This window comes from Zingiber officinale, chromosome 9B (genome assembly GCF_018446385.1).
Source record: "Zingiber officinale cultivar Zhangliang chromosome 9B, Zo_v1.1, whole genome shotgun sequence".
Lineage (NCBI taxonomy): Eukaryota > Viridiplantae > Streptophyta > Magnoliopsida > Zingiberales > Zingiberaceae > Zingiber > Zingiber officinale.
In genome coordinates, this window is record NC_056003.1 from 93,492,516 (window position 1) to 93,512,276 (window position 19,761).

Sequence of the window (19,761 nt, forward strand, 5' to 3'; positions counted from 1 at the left end):
GAATCCTGCCGGATAACACGTTGTGTCACACTACCCATGAGCGGACCAACGGTGCCTAACAGAGTCCCTGCTGCAACACACTCTGCCTGAATCGACCACTAATCCATGAGTGGTGGTGTGTGCAGATCCATGTAACTGGCGATGTGCTCAACAATAATGGAGCGGACTATCGCACAGAATGCAATCATGCAAATGATGCATGACAATAACCATATAAACATCCTGACCTAATCCATATATATAGAAAAGTGCACCCTAGGTCAACGAATCATATCGAATCAAAGGTACACAGAAGGTATAAAAATCTAGGTCCTGAACATGGTGAAGCATGGTATATCACTACCCGTATAAGCATGTATAGACAGGTAAAGTATACATGGGATGCAAAACAAATCAATCAATCAAACATGTATCAAGATTTGGGTAGTGATTAACCGAAACAGATAAGAAACACAATTGAAGCAATATGTTAATTTCATTACTAAGCATATCAAAGACAAAAAGTCAAAAGTACCCGCCTCCGAAAATAGAAAGGTCTAATCTGACTCCGAGATACTCGTCTCGCGTCAAAGTCCTGTGTTAAATCGCACAGTTTAGCTAATTTAATTATAAATAAATAGCTAAACTAATTTCTAATCCACTAACCAGTTAGGGTTAGTTTCATTAACCCCAACTACACCGTTATACAACTTCTAAACCTAAATCAATATTTATTGCTAACACAACTAGCAACAATCTAACACAAAGATCAAAACCGTAAACCTTACCTCAATTCAACCGGATCAAGAAGGAGGAAGTGGTGATCGACCACAGCTACTTTCCGCAGCAAACAACCTACTGTTGATGCTGGAACCAAGCAAATCCACAGATCTCAACAGAATGGAATAGAATCTCCTCTCTGCTGGATTCTTCCCTACCATTCGGATCAAGGTGAGATCAAGAACACCACAGAACATCATAGTAACCAAAAGTCACCTCACTGATCTCAACCATACATACCCAATTCTGTGCCAAATCCCTTCCTCCCCAAGGCTCGGCAGAAGGCTCGGCAGTGTACTGCGGGGTGACGCCGTGAGATGAGTGTCGCGGCTGAGCACAGAAGAAAAGGTCGGCACTGTGAGTTGTGGCCGGTGGTCGGCTGGCGTCACTGTGCTGGCCTCGTGCGGGAAGAGGACTCAACAGTGGCACGTCAAGGAAGAACTCAGCACCTAGGTCTCGGCTAGGGCAGAAGCGTTTGGGGATCGGCGCCAGCAGAGGAAAACGGTGGCCGGCACAAGGAAGCAGCCGAGAGGAGGCAATGGCGTCGGCGGAGATGCTAGGGCACCAGGGTGTGAGGCACTGCTCCTTGCGTCGCCGGCGGCTGCACTAGGTCGGTGGCGGCGAAGCAAATCTCAGCGGCGGCACAACCCAATTAGGGCACGGCGTTGCTGTGGTGGTGGCAGAGGAGAGGAGAAGAGGAGAGGAGAAGAGGAGAAAGCTTCGGGTGTGCGGCTCGGGATGAAGAAAATGAAAAGAAGAAGAAGAAACCGCAGCGCGGCGGTTTGGGCAGTGGAGAAGGTCGCGAGGGGGAAGAAGATATCGGGGAAGAGGGAAACGGCAAGGGAAAAAAAAATAAAGTAAGGAAATAAAGAAAATAAAAGAAAAAGGAATTGTAAATATAAACATTTCCTTACTTAAATGGGGTAGCCTAAACAGGCTTTTCCGGACCCCGTTTTATCCCCGTTAACTCGTCCGTACGAGCTCCGAAAAATTCCCGAAAAATTACCAGAAATTCCGGAAAATTCCTTTATTTATATTCGCCTATTTTCCGGTATTTTACATGTATGCTGGATGCCTACCACGGGTATCATCAGATACCTTTAGCAAGGGAGGATCAAGAAAAGGTTAGCATTATTACGGCTGATGGTACTTTCTGTTATACTGCCATGCCCTTTGGTCTCAGGAACGCCGAAGCCACATACCAACGAATGATGGATAAAATCTTCCGGGAGCAGATCGAGCGAAATGTGGAGGTCTATGTAGATGATATACTCATCAAATCCCCGTTGGTCGTGAACTTGATCAAAGATGTGGAAGAAATGTGCAGGACTCTCCGGCAATATGGGCTGAAGCTGAATCCCTTGAAATGCTTATTTGGAGCTAAAGGAGGAAAATTCTTGGGTTACCTGGTGACTGAGCGAGGAATAGAAGTCAATCCTGAAAAAGTTCAAGCGCTAAAGGATATGCAGCCTCCTCAGAATTTAAAAGAAACCCAGAAGCTGGTCGGCAGGATAACAACCCTGTCAAGATTTATTTCCAGATCTGCAGACCGAGCTACTCCTTTCTTCAAGGTGCTTAGGAAGGCCTCCAAATTCCAATGGGATGAAGAATGCACCAGAGCTATCGAAGAGTTGAAGAAGTATTTGGAGACTCTCCCCTCTCTCTTTAAGCCAGTTGTAGGAGAAACTTTATGGGTCTACTTGTCGGCTACCCCTGAGGCTGTAGGGGCCGTGCTCGTTAAAGAACATGATACTGTACAACGGCCAGTGTATTTCTTCAGCCATTTATTGAAAGGAGCCAAGTCCCGATGCACAATCCTAGAGAAGTTGGTTTATGGGTTGGTCCTTATGGCTCGGCGGTTAAGGCCCTATTTCTTATCGCATCCTATCACGGTCCTAACCAATAGCACTATAGGTAGAGCGCTAACTAATGTAGAAGTTGCAGGTTGGCTTATCAAATGGGCAACAGAATTGGGAGAATATGACATACAGTATCAACCGCGCACCGCCATTAAGGCGCAGGCCTTAGCAGATTTCTTAACAGAGGTTCATTAGACCAACTCTGAAGAAACCTGGAAGATCTATGTGGATGGGTCTGCTAATCACCAGGGAAGCGGGGTTGGGGTCTTGGTAATATCTCCTCATGGAGATATACTCCAATTGGCGGTTCGATTAAGTTTCCGAGCCATGAACAATGAAGCAGAATACGAGGCTTTGTTGGCAGGACTGCAAGCAGCCCGCCACGTAGGGGCAGCCCGGGTAATCATTTATTCAGATTCACAATTGGTGACTTAGTAAATGACATGCAACTTTATGATAAATTGTGATAAATTGCAAATGTACCGGGAAGCTTATGAGAAGATGAAGGAAGAATTTATAGAGGTTACTGTAACCAAGATACCCAGGTTGGAAAATGAGAGGGCCGATGAGTTAGCAAAGATGGCCAGTTCCTTAACTACTTGGGTGTTGGATCGGTCTACGGCACAAACTTTTCTGATAGCTCAGATAGATCTGCAAAACAATAGAGAAGCAACTATTGATTGGCGGTGCCCATGATTAACTATCTCAGGCAGGGTATCTTACCAACCGATCCAGAAGAGTCACGGCTGATCAGGAAACAAGTTCACGCTTATGTCATGATCGGAGATCAGCTCTATAAGAGGTCCTTCTCTCGACCTTTACTCAAATGCTTGGGGGTAGAGGAAGCCGACCAGGCCTTGCGAGAAATACACCTGGGATGCTGTGGCAATCATGTTGGTAGTCGGACATTATCTCACAAGGTACTCCTGGCCTGGTATTTCTGGCCTACTTTACAGAGGGATGCTCACAAGTTGGTGAACACATGCTTGTCCTGCCAGAAACATCAAAACTTGACACATCGACCTACGACCCTGTTGAGAACGTCTATAGTTTCATGTCCTTTTGATCAATGGGGCATGGATATCGTGGGACCATTTCCGATGGCGCCCGGTCAGAGATGTTTCTTATTGGTGGCAGTAGACTATTTTTCTAAGTGGGTAGAAGCAGAAGCTTTGGCCCGGATCACAAAAGATGCCGTCATTCAATTCCTATGGAAGAACATCCTTTACAAATTTGATATTCCTCACAAGATGGTGTCTGACAATGGAAGACAATTTCAAGGACAAAGAATCCAGGCCTAGTGTAAGGGATTTGGCATAACACAAGCCTTCACTTCAGTAGCATATCCACAAAGCAATGGTCAAACCGAGGTAATCAATAGAGAAATAGTACGGGGTCTGAAGGTGAAGCTGGATCATGTCGGAGGAAATTGGATGGAAGAGCTACCAAGCATTCTGTGGACCTATCGTACAACACCCTGGGAAAGTATAGGCTTGACACCATTCCACCTGGTTTATGGCAATGAAGCGGTCGTACCCATAGAGATCGGAGTGTCATCGGTCAGGAGGACCTTATATGATGAAGAAAACATGGAACGAAGGTTGGCTGAGCTAGATCTTATTAGCGAAACTCGGGACAGAAAGGCGGCGCGGCTGGAAGCTTATCGACAAAGAATGAGACAAAATTATAATAGAAGAGTGATTCCTCGATTCTTTGGTGAAGGAGATCTGGTTTGGAAGCAAATCAAGCTCGTGGGGGACGTGACCAAACCAGCACCTCAGTGGGACGGGTCTTACAAAGTCATTAAAAAGTTAGTGTCCGGGGCTTACTATTTACAAGATGAACGAGGCAAGAAGCTAGACCGACCCTGGAGCGCTAATTATCTGCGGCCTTATAGAATCTAAGTATATAACAAAGAATAGGCCGGGTTGTAAGCCGAGCTGTCACCTGATTGACAGACCGGGTAAAAGGCAGATCGGATAGAGCGACGCAGGGGTTTGAAAGCAGAAACTGTATGTCCTAATGTTCCATTCGGGCAACTAAACAATTCGGGAAAAAATAAAACTTAGAATGCGAGTACTTTACAAGAAGTTATGGTCATTATATACAAGTATCTAAGAAAGATCATTTAAAAGGTGCAAAAATTTCATCTGAGATCTCTTTAAGGATCCGATCATGATCCAAAAACTCTGGAGGCGGAGTTGACTTCAAATAGTCTTGTTCATAAAGTTGACGTAGAGCCCCGGCCGCACCATAAATGACAGAAGTGGAGAAGTATTCCCCTACTTGAGTACAAAATTTAGGAGAGCGCAGGTACAAAGCATGGCTCTGTTGGCAGCGATCATTCTCTCCTTCTCTATAAAGGGTCAGGGTTGTCGATACGCCTTCGGCTGTAGCCCGAGCCTGAGCCAGTTCATTCCGGGCTGTGGCCAGTTCGGTTGCTTGAGAAGTTAATTGGGCCTCCTGGAATTTCAACTTCTTGTCTTGCTCCTGCGTTAAGGTTTCGGAGGCGCGTAGCTTTTGAGCCCACTGGTCCATAGCTCGTTGATGCTCTAAGGCTTGTCGATCTATACTCTGCTGGTGCACAATATTGACTCGACTTTGTTCTTCCTAGACAACTTTAAGTGCTCGGTTGGCCTGTGCTAGGGATACTTCCAGACTGTTCTTCTTTTTGGTCAAAGCTTTTATCTCGGCCCTCAGGGCATGGCTGGCCTGAACAGGGTCATTCAGTTGCAGTTCCAGTTCAGTAATTTTGTCCTACAACATCTTGTTTTGATGGTTAACTGTATGGAATGACTGGTTTATTGTCAAAGACTCTGCACAGGCCTGGGACATAGGAAGAGCATTTGATAAAAATGAGGAAGACAATAGTGGCAGTAAGCAATTATGAAAGCTGACCTTAATATATAGCTCAGAAAACCTATCCATCTGGGCAAGGGGTGGCAAAAGTTGCATTTGATGCCTGCTTTCTTCCCACACAATGGATAGATGACCTTTCATGGTTAAAGAGCTAATGGGGACGTCTCGCCTTGACTGTAGTCCAGTCTCTGAAGGAGTAGAGGTGTGATAATGGAGATGTACCGGTGGAGGCGGTTGTGAAGGTCCCGCAGCGGAGTTAGAAGGTCCAGCAGCTGACCCAGAAGGAGCCGAGGGAGGCACAGGAGATGGCTCTGGAGGTGATGTAACTGGCGAAGAGCGACGCGAGGGATCATCCTCGGTGCTTGGGTGCTGTGATGACATAGAAGGCTGAGTAGGAGGTTGGGCTGAAGGAGAATGTTGAGCAGTGGGAAGGTCCATTGGAATTGCAGTGGGAGCAGGCGGAACATCTGTTCGGCTCGGGACTGGAGCCTGAGTTGTGATAGGAGGCGAAGGAGGAGAAGTGGTTGCAAACGGGGGTGAAGGAGAAGGGATGGTAGAAGAGTCTGGGTCTGGCATTGAAGGAGGGGCTCGGCGTCTACATCTCTGAGCCAAGGGCTGGCTATCTGATAAGAACCATCGGAGGGTGATCGAGCCCTGCGTCTAGAGGGAGAAGTGGCATCCTGGCTCAGGCGGTCATTTGTGGAGCGGGCCCGGCGAGCTGCTTGAGAAGCTTCTCTGAAAGCGGGGCTGGCGAAGGAAACATTGCCTGATCCTCCACCAAGGCCCAGACCAGGGATATAAGTGGCTCGGGGAGGACTAACCGATTGGAGGGGTGTTGGGGTAGTAGGCCGGGCAATACGTGGGGTCCGGGGGAGAGCAGGAGTAGCGGGCCGAGGTGGACGCGCAGCCCGGGGGCGAGTAGGGATAGCCGATCGGGGTGGACGCGCAGTCCGGGGGCGAGTAGGGCGAGCCACGGTAGCAGGTCGGGCACCAGAAGACCCTCGTCGAGCAGGTCAGGGTGGAGGATTGGCCGGGGAAGCCCCACTGATTGAAGTCGAGGATGAATAGGGGAGTGATCTTCTTTGCAAGATAACTCGGTCACGCCTCATTATTTCCATATCGCTCAGAGGAAGGGGTTGAACCTCCGAAGCGTGGGTTAAAACTTCAGCTGCACAAAATAAAGTGTGAATTTAGTTGCCGTAGAAAAAATAAAATGCCCACGAAATGATAACAGAACAGAAATAGAGGCTTACCCATGGAACGAGGCATCTCAAGGGTCAGATAGCTTAGGTGAAAATAGGACAACAATTCCTCCTCAAATAATAGACGCGTTAAGTTCAGCTGCCAGCCGACCAGGCGAAACGAGGCTTCTATGTAAGAAGAGTCAAGATGAAATTCCCCTAGTTCGGGAGAGGGAGGAAGCAACTGTTGCCATCGCAAGGGCCACTCCACCTCGTGAGGAAAGCTAATGAAGAAAAATTTGTTCCTCCAGCTCGTGTCGGAAGGCGGTAAGGATGAGAAAAAAGTAGTTCGAAGACGGGGCTGAAAACGGAATGTGCCCTCTTCCTGGCGCTGGAGGGTGAAGAAGCAATGGAATAAGTGGGCGGACCAGGATAATTCACACATATCACATAGCACTACAAAGCCACAAAGGATCCTTATGTCCCAGGGGAATCCGGAAATAGCGGCATATGTCGGAAAAGAAGGGGTGGATAGGAAGACGAAGGCCCGCCACAAATTGCTCTTTAAAGAAGGTGCTAGAGCCAACAGGGGGATTGATGAATTGATGTATTCCAATGGGGATAACCACTTGTACGTCGTCCTCAACTCCGTAGGTATACTGCAGGTCATCCCTATCTAGTTCATCAAAAGTGGAAGAGTCGGGGTAGTACATCGATGCCAAAGAAGAAAGAAGGGAAGGAGAGGCCATGAGAAAAGAAATAAAAGGAAAAGAGATCAAGCAGGAGAGTTATCCACGTCCAGACAGGGATATCGAGGTTCAGGAGTGTTCAAGGGATTTCGTCGAAAAGAAGAAGACGAGAAAAAGTCTGAAGGCCAAAGTAAGTGGGGAATATTTATAGGTGCAAGCCAGAGGGGTAATTTCATCAACTATCATCTACCGGCTCACAATAATTGGCGGGAGTAAAAGAGAACCGAAGGATCTTCCTCAGAAATAATGCCCAGGGGCATATTTGTAAAAATACTGGCATGAAATACGAAGAGGCGGATCTCAGGAAAAGATATGAACAGCTGTCTTAGAAAAGGACCCTCGCTTTCCCGGTCTGGGCTTATCCCGGTATGTGCTTAACTCTTAATTCCCTGGTCTTTGATTATTCAGACCTAGAGTACAGGGGAAGGGACAGATCACGGAACAGGACCGAGTCAGGGGGATCAGCAGAAAAAGACAAGGAAAGCAGGCCGGGGCAATAGAAGGATCCTCAGCCGGGGGTAAATGAGACCTAAAATAGGTGGCCAAATTATACACAAGGCTTTGGGGCATTTCAGACGGGAAATATACAAGACTACCAACAATAGAGCAAATCTACTATCAGATGATTAGTACGCTAAGAGAAAATCGAGAGTCAGCGATCAAATGGTATCATGAGAAAGATAAACATGCTAAAGTAAAGATAAATCAGCAAATAAGTTGGAATAAAGTTGATCAGCTATAGGTTTACATCAAAAAGTACATAAAAAGTGCAATGCATATTGCCATCTTAAGGATTATCGTCAGCAGGGCCAGCAGGGGGCTCAGAGGGGTTAGACGTAGAATCGGCCGGAGGCTTAAGAAGGAGGAAGAAGTCGTCGTCGTCCTTGAAGGTAGGGAATGACCCGTCAGGAATCTCGTTCATTATGCGACCCATATCTAAGAAATCTTCTAAAGGGGCGGCACGAAGCAAATTTTGTTCAAACATTTGGCGAGCTCCTCCACCCGCGCCACAACATGCCATGAAACTCATCAGCTCTCCAATTTTCCTCATGAAGAAAGGGGAGGTAACGTAAGCTCGCCTGTAGGCTCTTAGACGACCCACTTCCCCTGCCTGGTAATCTGTCAACTTAGTCTCGGCCTTCTCCTTGTCAACGTGGGCCAGAGTCAGGGCTTGTTGATTTTGAGAAACGTTCTCTTGAGCTTTCAGAAGGTCGGCCTGCATAGATTTAAGAGTTGCTTGGCTGGCCTCCCACTGACTTTGAAGGGTTTTCTCCCGGTCGGCGCTGGAAGCCAATTGACCCTGGACTTCTGTTATAGTCTTCTGAAGAGTCTCCCGGGTTTCATGCAAGCTCGCCAACTGAGCATCCTTTTTATCCAGCTCAACTGCTAGCGCCCGACGCCTCTCTACTTCAGAAGCCAATTTAGACTCGCTTGTCTACAGAGCCGCTTCCAAAGCCTTTATCTTGTCAAAAGCCGCATGAGAAATATTGTGGGCAGACTCTGCAGACTCCCCAATCAAGCGAAGATAATGCGCTAGGTCTCCAGGAGTCGGATTGAGGGGATCGCGGGGGGTTAGTGGCAACTCTACTTCCTCAAGACGAGCCTTTAGTACTTCATTCTCCTTCTGTAAGTGGGTAGCATACTGAAGGGCACTTAGATTGGCGGAGCAGGCCTGCGTTAGATATAGGAGAAAAAAATTATAAAAGGTTTCAGCAAGGGAGCATGAAGATAAGAAGACTTACAGAGACCATCTGGCAAGCCGCTTGATCTAGCCCATCTACTGGGGGATTCTTCCAAAACTTTCGATGGCCTGAGCGCCAGGAGGCCGCTAAGTCTCCCTCTAATTCAACCAGAGAAACAAGGGGAGGATCCCCTTCAGCTGTTTCTGCGGCGGCCCCTGAGCCTGTGGAGGAAGGCAGGCGCCAAGAGTTAGTAAAGGAATATTTCTTGTGAGTTTTCCTCCGAGATCTAGAAGTAGATGCGGGAGCAGCTAAGGGAAGGGAGGAAGATTGAGTCGCAGAGCTCCCGGGCTGGTGCACTAAAGGTAAGGGTAGCTGACCGGGAGAAGAAGCTTGAGCGGGAAAAGAAGCCTGCTCGGGAGTTATAGCTCGACCGGGGGCCGGGGTTGATATGCGGGGTGACATAACGGGAACCTCAGGCCCCATATTAATCCCCCGGTCGGGAGTAGCAATCTTGGTTTCCATAGAGTGAAGGGCAGCATATGAGCGACGGCTGGAAGGAAGAGGTGGAGGTGACGCCTGAATAGCTGGAGTAACCTTCTTCCTCTTGCGCTGAAGTTTCGGGCGTTTAGCTGGCCGGGAAGATGCAGCTTGCTTTTCCTCAACCTGCTCTTCAGTGGCCTCCTCGGCCTGCTCTTCAGTGGCCAGGTCGATCTGCCCTACAGCGGCCAGGTCTTCCGCGGGAGCCACATCCAGGGGAATGGCCGAAGAAGCTTCCTCCTGGGTCGGTGCCGGTGGGATAGGTAGTGAGGCGGAAGGAGCATACCGTGAAGCAGAAGGGCCAGATTGGGAAGAAGCTGCCAAACCTTGCTTAAGCTCCTCACTTAAAGTTTTCAAATAGGAGGCAGATCAACGTTTTATATCGGAGGAGTACGCTCGGTACATGGCAGCCTCTGCAATAAGAAAGAAAGATACCTCAGTTAGGGAAGAGCAGTAGAAAAAAAATGGGGTCTTACCAAACGGAGCCCCTATTTCCGTCCGAACGGGGCTGAGCCCAAACAGATACAGAAAGCCTTCCAACAATAATATAGAAAAGCTAATGGTCACGCATTGAAGTTTCTCTGAGGCGGTGCTACAAGAAGGCTGGTGTTGATGTACAGGGAAGTCGGAGGGGATGTTAGAGTGCCAATGCGTCAGCCTGACCAGTGGCTCGAGAAATCTAACAAAGAAGAAACGGGATTTCCACCCCTTGTTCGAAGAAGGCATATCAGAAAAAAAACTTATAGCCAGGCCTAGCCTGTACCATAAACACTCCTGGCTCTGAGCGTTTGAAAGAATAGAAATGGTGAAAGAGCTGAACAGTCAGGGGAAGTTGATATACACGACAAAGAATAACAGTGCCGCAAACTGCTCTAAAGAAGTTGGGAGCAAATTGAGAGATGTAGATGCCAAAGTATTCGCTCAGGGAAGAAATGAAAGGATGGATGGGAAAACGAAGGCCTCCTAAAATCTGGTCTCTAAAAACGGTTATGAAGCCTTTCGGAGGGTTCGTAGGATGTTCATGGTGCGTAGGAACTCGAAGTTCGTAAGCATCACTAAGTCACAGGTCCGATCGAATCGCAGATAGGTCGTGATCGTCTATATCTGAAATGAAGCACGAATACCAAGGAGTGGTCTTACCATCAGCCATTATCAGGATAAAGAAGGTTGTGGAAGAGATTAGTCGAGGAGGAGAAGAGCAGCAGATGGAGGAGCCTAGAAGGGGAAGGGTGTAGATGCCGGAGAAGTCGAAGCAACAGGAAGAAGAAGGCAATCAAAACGCACAAGGCAATGACTGCGGACTGCCTTTAGGGTTTATAAAGGGAGTTCTTCTAGGGAATATCGAAAAGAGATGTCGAGTATCTTTTTGGGTGAAGCGCTTAAAGCCGTTCGATCGCCGAGGGACATGCTCTTATAGGAAATCGTGTACAAAAAAGAGTGGCGTCGGCGACGTCATACTGCATAAGCAATAAAGGCGTGGGACAGGTGTCGATCCCCTAGGAAGCGTATTAATGATGGGCGTGATAAGGAAATCATGAGATGAGGCGGGAGTACAGTAACGTTTACCACACGACTTCCTCGGGAAATGACAAAGAAAAGTGGCGGGAAAGAAATTTGCAAGCGGCAAAGCCACAGTACGTTTTTGTACATCTATTTTAAAACTAACTTATTTTTGAACACCAGTCTTCAAAAAGGTTAAAATTTAACTGAGTGTTTGATAAATTGGAAGTTTAAAAATCCCACCTAATTTTTAAACTTGATTTTAAAGTTGAAAATTATTACAAATCTAAACTTATTCAATTTTGTAACATATGCTTAAAACTTAAACTTTCCAAACTTAGCTTTTATCAAATTAGCCTTAACAAATTTATTTTGGATAAAATTTTTACTTGTTTTTTTGAAAACTTAAAAATTTTGCTTTGTTTTGAAAAATCAAATTTGAAAATTGGAATTTGAAAAGTAGAAATTACCTTTTGACAAGTAAATGTTACTTAAACTTGAAAAGTAAATTTGAAAAACCGGATTTGAAAAATTTTACACGTTTGAAAAGTTAAACTTGATTAACTTTAAACTTATACTTTTCAAAATTAAACTTGTCTTCCCCAAGTCAACTTGACCATCCTTTTAACTTGGTGTTGGTACTTGTAACAGTATCTTTGAATTTTAAATCAAACTTAGATATTTTTCAAAATTAACTATTTTTTTTTTATTACTTTTTACAGTAACCCTACACAATGCTAATATACCCTTGCTTATTTTTTGATGAATGCCAAAGGGGGAGGGTTAGGTGGTTAAGTTAGCTAAACCAAATTGAAAATACTAAAACTAACTTTAAAACCGATGTACCTGTTTTATTTATTTTTTGCGTCCTTTCACTAACTTAACCAGATTGTCATTCCATCAAAAAGGGGGAGATTGTTGGTGCGGGTAGCACTAACGGTCTAACCTAGGTTTTGATGAATGACAAATAGGTTAAGTTAGTTTTGTTGTTGTTTGACACTTTGATCGAGTGTGCAGGAGAAGTCCAGACAGGTCGACGGGCTGACCGGATGTCTGGCACGAAGTCCAGCTAGGTCGACGGGCTGACCGGATAGCTGGCGAGAAGTCCAAGCGGGTCGACGGGCTGACCGGACGCTTGGCAAGAAGTCCAGCTAGGTCGACGGGCTGACCGGATAGCTGGCGAGAAGTCCAGATGGGTTGAAGGGCTGACCGGACGTCTGGCAGGTAAGTGAGGTAAGTCACTAAAGGGGAGTGACTGCGAGGACGTGTTCCCGGGAAGGGAACATTAGGCGTCGATCCGGCTTAGATCCATTTTGGATGTCTAAGTCGAGATCGTGACTAGATTCCGGTCTCGGAAAGACGGAATCTAAGTCATACTATTTTTACTAATTCATACTCACTTTGCTTTTGCTAACAATCTGTGTTGCAGGGTAAATTTGCCTCCGGACTAACGTTTGTCTTGCAGGACGGATTCTGCGGGAAAACAGGGTCCGGGCGCCCGGGAGGCAAACTTCATCCAAACTCGCACGTCGCCACGTGGAGCATCTCGGTTTGAGCAGCTACGTCACATTCCAGGCGCCCGGAAGGAATCCAGGCGCCCGGAGCAACATATAAAAGAAGCCCCAGGCAGGAGCTTCAGAATCAACTTTTGCATCTGAGAACTCTGAGATTACTCGCTCTGCTGCTCTGCGCTCCAACGACGCCCACAAAGCTCCGACGACACAGTCCCGCTCTTTTAAATTCCTTGTCTGTCGGTACAGCTTTGTTTTTCTTTTCATTAGCATCTTTTGTACTTAAACTGTAATTATCCGAATTGCTAGTGAATTGCCCAACGAAAGTACTCAAGGAATACGGACCTTCGAGTAGGAGTCGTCACAGGCTCCGAACGAAGTAAAAACCTTGTGTCTACTTTACTTTTCCGCTGCGCTTATACTCGTTGTTTTTCGAATCGATATTCACCCCCCTCTATCGAATCTAACGGTCCTACACTTTTTCCCTGGTTTTGGTCTCTAACGACTGGGTGGGTTCGTTTGAGTGTGTGCAGAGTGACAGCGTCATCATCCGAGTCATCTTTCTTCGTCAACTGTCCGTGCTCACCTTTCAGGAGAAAAGGGGATTCAACGCTTCAACGACTTTCCGTCAACTTTTCGCACAACAAGACCCGCCTTTATCCGACTCAACTTCCGGACGAGATCACCTAACATGGGAGAAGGAATTAAAATAGGCTGAAGAAGAGGCTCAACAGCCTTATCAGCTGTTGACATTAACAAAGGATCTAAAATTGAAACTAGATACATCCTCTGCATTGTTATCTAAAGTGAAGGCTGAATTAGTAGCATATATGAAAAGCAAAATTGGAACAAGAGTCCGAGGGTTTAAAAATTGATAAAATGTCAGATAATGAGGCAGAAACAAAGAGAAGACTCCCATTCACTGAAGAATTGGATCTAACTAAAAGGGAACTCGAGGAATTGAAGAATAGAGAATAGAAAGAAAGAATCTGAAATGAGGTTACCTCTCTCGGAGTTTCAACGGACTGAGCTCCTTATTTTTTATTAGTATGACTCTTGGTATACACTTGATCGGTTTCAAAGTTGGTCGGATCTTCAGAGCTCAGCTTCCTACATCTCATGGGCATGACTTTCAGCATAAATTCGATCGATCCCAGAGCCAGTTGGACCTCCGGGGCTCAGCTTCCCACGTCTCATGGGCATGACTCTCACTATAAACCCGATTGGTTCCAGAGCCGGTCAAACTTCTAGGTCTCAACTTCCCACTTCTGATAGGTATGACTCCCAGCATAAATTAACCTGATCGACCCCCAGAATCAGTCGGACCTACGACACTTAGCTCTTCACTTCTCATGGGCATGACTCCCAGCATAAACCTGATTGACCTCAGAGCCGGTTGAATCTCTGGGGCTCAGCTCCTCACGTCTCATGGGCATGACTCCCAGTATAAACTCGATTGGCCCCAGAGTCGGTCGAACATCCGGGGCTCAACTCTCCACTTCTCATGGGCATGACTCCCAATATAAATCCGATCAGCTTTAAAGCCGATTGGATCTCCGAACCTCAGCTCCTCACTTTTCATGGGCATGATTCCAAATATAAATCTGACCGACACATGTTGATCGAACTTCAACTGGACTTAGCACCTCACCTCACATGAGAATGACTCCCAACTTAAACCTCGTCAGCACCAAGCTGATCAAATTCTTTTTAGGAGATAGTATTGTCAAAAAATCGTAATCATCTGTCAAAAAATAATAGTTACTCATCAAAAAAATATTTCGTTACACTGATATATACATGCAAAACCTTCTTATGCCTAAGGGAGGGCTCCCTCAAGTTTCTATCATACAACCTATATAATACGGGAAACTAGAAGTTATATATTCACCCCTCTAACATCGCATCGATCCGAATAAATTTTAAAATAACACAAGACTTGGGGATAGAAATAGGCTCTGCTTACCTGTAAGTCATCATCCATACTTGATAAATGGTACAAGTTATAGATATTCTCTTTACTTGATTTTGCCTTGAAGATCCTCACGATTATTTTTCATCCAATATTAACACTCTCATATGTATTTACTATACTGACATTTAAAAAACATGCACTCCGGCTTGATCACTCCAATTTATATATTACCCTACATAAATCATAATCATTAATTTTCAATAATTTTTTTTGTCTTTTGTTAATAACTTTACTCTTTTGTATATCTTATAGAAATATATGAGTCTCATTTACAATCGAACCTAGCTAAACAGGAGGGACATTTATTGGCTAGATTTGTCCTACTGCTCTACAAATCAATTTATTTAATTAACAAGTGATATAGATCCATCCTAATAGTAAGCCATCCTTTAAATTTTGCCGTGATAATTATATTAAAACAAACTGGTATGTATTGTCACTATATAATTTGACATCAATTGATAATTTTTATTATGTACATTGTGACTATTATATTATCCTTTTAATTTCATTAAGATAATCTAAAATAAAGTAGTATTAATATGAATATTGTGTAATAAGCTGATGAAAAAGATAGTATTGAATGAAGATCCATAATTAAAGAAAAAAAATGAATTTTTTTTTATGAAATATTAAGTCATTTTACATTGAGCCTTAAATTTTTATTAATGTTTTAGTTTACATTATTAATTAAGAATCAGTATTACAATCAATCTTAGTGTGATCAAATATGAAGTGAATAAAGTGAATTTATCTACTTCTATATGAATATCTAAGAGTCGTTGATACTCTTTTTTTGGGTTGAATTTAGAGATTTATGGATACTCTCTTTTGGGTGAAGTTGGTTAAACATGTTTTTTTTTATTACTCTTTTGGATTGTATTTGTTAGATATTTGTTGTATATTTATTTAATTTTAGTGGTGGAAATATTTTGTTCAATTAACATTATGTTGCAGTAAAATATAATTAATTACTTCTCTAATATAAATAAATAGTGGAGTAATACAATACAAAATACTTCGACAAATTTAAATAGTGGTGTAGTTTAAAAAAATATTTACTTCGTCACAGTGAAGTCGTATACATACAAAAACTATGAAGTCATATAAATAACTTACTTCGTTAATCAACGTAACATGTGAAGTCATATATGGCCAACTACTTTGATATTTTTACGAAACCAATAAAGTAAAAAAGAACCATTTTACTTCGAAATCGATTCAATTTTGAACTTGCTTTGAACAAGTTACTTTTATGGTGAAATAATAAACTGATCCTTTTTAATTTTACATGTGTCTACTTCAATAATTATCTACTTATTAACTCATTGAATTTCAGAAATCTATCAACAGAATTTACATACACTACAACAAATTCATCTTACAAATCGTTTTGAGATTTGTAAGACAGCTATCGCAAGATAAAATTGTTGTATGTTGGGAGATGATTATTGTGTTCCATGAGCACCGAGTACGGAACAAATTCATCTTATAGAGATAGAGTCCAACTTTATACTCAACTTCGTGTGTTATATTATCATTTTACCCGCACTGCACCACCATCTTATCCAACCATTTTTTACATATTTGGACGATTAGAGATATATTTTCTAGATTACATAGCTTTATCGTAACTATTTAACTTGAGTAAAACATTTAGAAATTTAAGTATGATAATTATGACTTATTATCAGCCAAAATAGAAAACATGAATGAGGTCTCTTAAAATATCGGAGTCAATTCTTTGCTAACAATCATATCATGTCCTCTTTCATGGACTGTCACTGCTCGAGCTGAGAGCATCTCTGTCGTTTACAGAACTTGATGGGACGCCTGAGATGACAAGTGTCATCATTTTTTGGCAACACGTTGGATGAGTTGGCGGGATAAGCTAGGTTCCGGTACAAATTGGATGAATATCCATAATTAATGTGGTTGACTCAATATATAATTTAAACAATGCACATTAAATATGTTTTAAGATAATACTCATCAGGATATATAAAAACCCTTTTCTTCTTTTGTGTTTTTTCCATGACACCTTGAATTAAAAAAACATGCGCTCCAATTCATCAACAACCAATAATTGAATTGAATAGTGAAAATAGTAGTACGAGTAATAATGCATGCTTAAACTAACGATGAAATGACCATATTTATAAATGAAATTAAATGATGGTATCTATATATAATGTATACAATATTTTAAATCAAAAAATCAATTCTCAGCGGTCTTCCGGAGCAAATCTTGTAGGTAAATCTTCTAGGATTAGGAAAGTATTGGAGAATGGTGTGAGTATAAATTATTTTAATTAAGTTTGTGACACTTACTGCGAGCAAAAATTTAAAATCATATGCGGTGGTCCAGCGCATATTTAATTAAAAAAGAACGATAAATATTTAAATTTTTGTTATTTTTGATTTTGATCTTTTAATATCAATCAACTGTTGGAGTTCATTGTAATCATGAATTGATTGAAATACATTTCAATTTCAATGACCTATAATAAATTGTGAGCTTAGATTATAATTTAATAAAAAGTCTATAACCACAGCGAGCACAGCAGTGAAGAGGATGTTATAGATTAGGATAAAATCAAGGAGTTAAAATATAAAATTAATCTTTTGCCAGGGTGTTCAGGAGGCTGTTATAGTGATTAGGGGTTTGCTATATTGTTTTAAGAGTTATTATAATGATTGGGGGTTGTTATAGTATTTGGAGTTTCTGTTATAGCAATAGTTGACTGATGGACAATGATAATCGAATGTTATTGTAATAAATAGAAAGTTTAAACCCCGATTCATCAACTCAACGGATGTAGTGTTATGCTACATTAATAGTCGACTGATAAATAGTAATAGTTGATTGTTATTGTAGAAAACAGAAAGTTAGGGAATCGATCCAGGTGATCAATTGATTGAGTTAACAAAAAGTTTAGAGTTAGATTGTGAATTTAACTAGTTGTCCATCAGTGAATTGATAAGTTTGAATAATCGACTGATGATACTGTATTGTAGTGAACAGAAAATTTTTTAGTCTACTGTAGTACTCTTAACACCAATCGATTGTTGAACATGAACAATCTACCGTTTGTGGTCAAATAGATTTGTTAAGAGTCGTTCTATAGGTATAATGATTGAATTTAATAGAGCAATTGGCTTAAAAGTGATGATCAATTGATTGATAGGAGAGTATAAGCCCTGACTTGGAGGCTATAAAAGAAGAGTTTCAAGTAAATTTTTGCAATCGATTTTGGAAGAAAGTGAGATTGTATTTTAAACTATCAAAAGACAATTCAAAATAATAAGAAAGTGATCAAAGTAAGTTGCTTGTAAAGTAGTTTACTTTTATTATATTTGCCTATATATATTTGTATTCTTGTTTTATTATTAGTAAGTGCAAGTGGGTCAAAAGTGTTGAATAAAAGTGAATGGAGAAGAAGTGGAAGAGGAAAGAGGCTCCATTGTGAATGAGACTTTAATCCCACATTGGAAGTTTCATGGAATGATGGTTGGTTTATATTGATTTATATGCATTGAGGATGTGAACAAATACATGGAGAGAGGCTCTTTGTTAAAGAGTATACTAAAAGCCTAGCTTTTGTATAAACATTTATTTAGAAATAAAGAATCACAATGGTCAAATATCTACATTAATGTTAGTAGTCGTAGTGTAATTAAGTATTAGTTTATCTTAACTAATAAATTACACTGATATACTCCAAGTGTATTGAGTAGGACCATTTTAGGTAAGTTCTTTTTTACTGACTTTATAAAAGAAATAGACCTTAGTTATTATGGAAGTGTGTGCTGTTAATCCTAATATGATAACAAACACATATATTTAGTATTTATTTCTTTGACTTATCAATGAGTGAGATTTAACTCGATAAGTCAATAAGCCCGATAAGTTGGGAAATAATATTACTTATAGTGTGTGTTGTTGATTATAGAAGAAATCTGTGTCCTAGTTATCTAGGTTGAGAATGTCCCCAAGAGGAGCTCATAAGGATTGTCATGTTAAACCCTATAGGTGGACTTAGTCCGACATGACAATGAAGTTGAGTGTTACTACTCTTGGAGTTAGATATTAATTAAGTGAGTTATCAGTAACTTACTTAATTAGTAGGCATTCGTTATCTTAAACACAGGGAGACTAACATACTCATGATAAGAAGGAGCCCATAATGTAATTTGGGATTGGTGTGGTAGTGCGATAATAACTCTCTAGTGGAATGAGTTATTATCGATGAACTTGAGTTGTGTGTTCGGGGCGAATACGGTATACTCAAGTTCATCGGAAGGTCAAAATCAATTTCTCCTCTAGGTCCCTGTCGTAGCCTCATTAAAGCCATAAGTCCATCCAAATATAAGCCCATCTTGGTGTCCAAGACGGGGGTCGGCTCAATGCTTGGTGACCAAGCAAGGGTCGGCCACATTGTCCTCTTAAGGGGGTTGACCCCTTGCTTGGTGCCCAAGCAAAAGGGGGTCGGCCACAATAATTCAAAAAAGGAGGGGTGTTTTTGAATTTTTAAAATCTTCTCTTTGTAGAAAACTACAAGTTTTAAAAGAGAGATTTTAAATTTAAAAACTTTCCTTATTTGAATTAGGCCACATGTTTTAAACAAAAGTTTAAAAGTTTTAAAACTTTCCTTTTTTTAACCATTCTCATGGTTTAGGAAAAAAAGGAAGAGAAGTTTTAAAATTTAAATTTTCTATCACCATGTTAAAAAAGAAAATTTTATAAGAGAAGTTTTAAATTTTAAAACATGGTTTTAATTTTTAAAACTTTCCTTTTTTAACTCCTACTTTAGGAAATTGAAAGAGAGCTTGTAAAATTTTATAAAAGGATTTCTTATTATAAAATTTTATATTAAAAAAATATATTTCCTTCCTTATAGGGGCCGGCCACCCTTGCTTGGTGCCCAAGCAAGGGGCCGGCCAATAGGATTAAATCATCATCCAATCAAATATATGATTGGTGATTGATTCAATCAAGAGGAAAGAAAAAGAAAAATTAAAAGGGAAAAGGAAAAACATGAGGAAGATTTTAATTTTTTGTATAAAGTTTTTCCTTATTTGCCTTGGGCAAGTATTATAAAAGAAGGGGAAGAGAGGCTTCATGAATTAATATTTTTTTTCCTCTCTT

The 19,761-nt window shown here is 42.0% G+C and overlaps 1 protein-coding gene and 1 long non-coding RNA gene across 2 annotated transcripts; both read right to left on the bottom strand.

The window, feature by feature from the left end:
* Positions 1-538: 538 nt before the first annotated feature.
* LOC122022594 lies at positions 539-991 on the bottom strand. Its single transcript, XR_006123031.1, has 3 exons — positions 976-991; positions 768-913; positions 539-574 (listed from the first exon to the last, which is right to left on the bottom strand). It is a non-coding gene; the product is annotated as an uncharacterized LOC122022594 (long non-coding RNA).
* Positions 992-5,228: 4,237 nt separating this feature from the next.
* Positions 5,229-6,053, bottom strand: LOC122023166 (putative uncharacterized protein DDB_G0290521). Its single transcript, XM_042581253.1, has 2 exons — positions 5,517-6,053; positions 5,229-5,375 (listed from the first exon to the last, which is right to left on the bottom strand). The coding sequence occupies exons 1-2, from the start codon at positions 6,051-6,053 to the stop codon at positions 5,229-5,231; spliced, it is 684 nt and encodes a 227-aa protein (XP_042437187.1).
* Positions 6,054-19,761: the final 13,708 nt, after the last annotated feature.

Bases quoted from the DNA above. Each gene is read 5' to 3' on its own strand.
- LOC122023166 (XM_042581253.1), bottom strand. From the start codon at position 6,053: ATGCCAGACCCAGACTCTTCTACCATCCCTTCTCCTTCACCCCCGTTT. The intron at 5,376-5,516 runs GTCAGCTTTCAT...AAGATGTTGTAG, and splicing joins TTTCTGAGCTATATATTAAG to GACAAAATTACTGAACTGGA.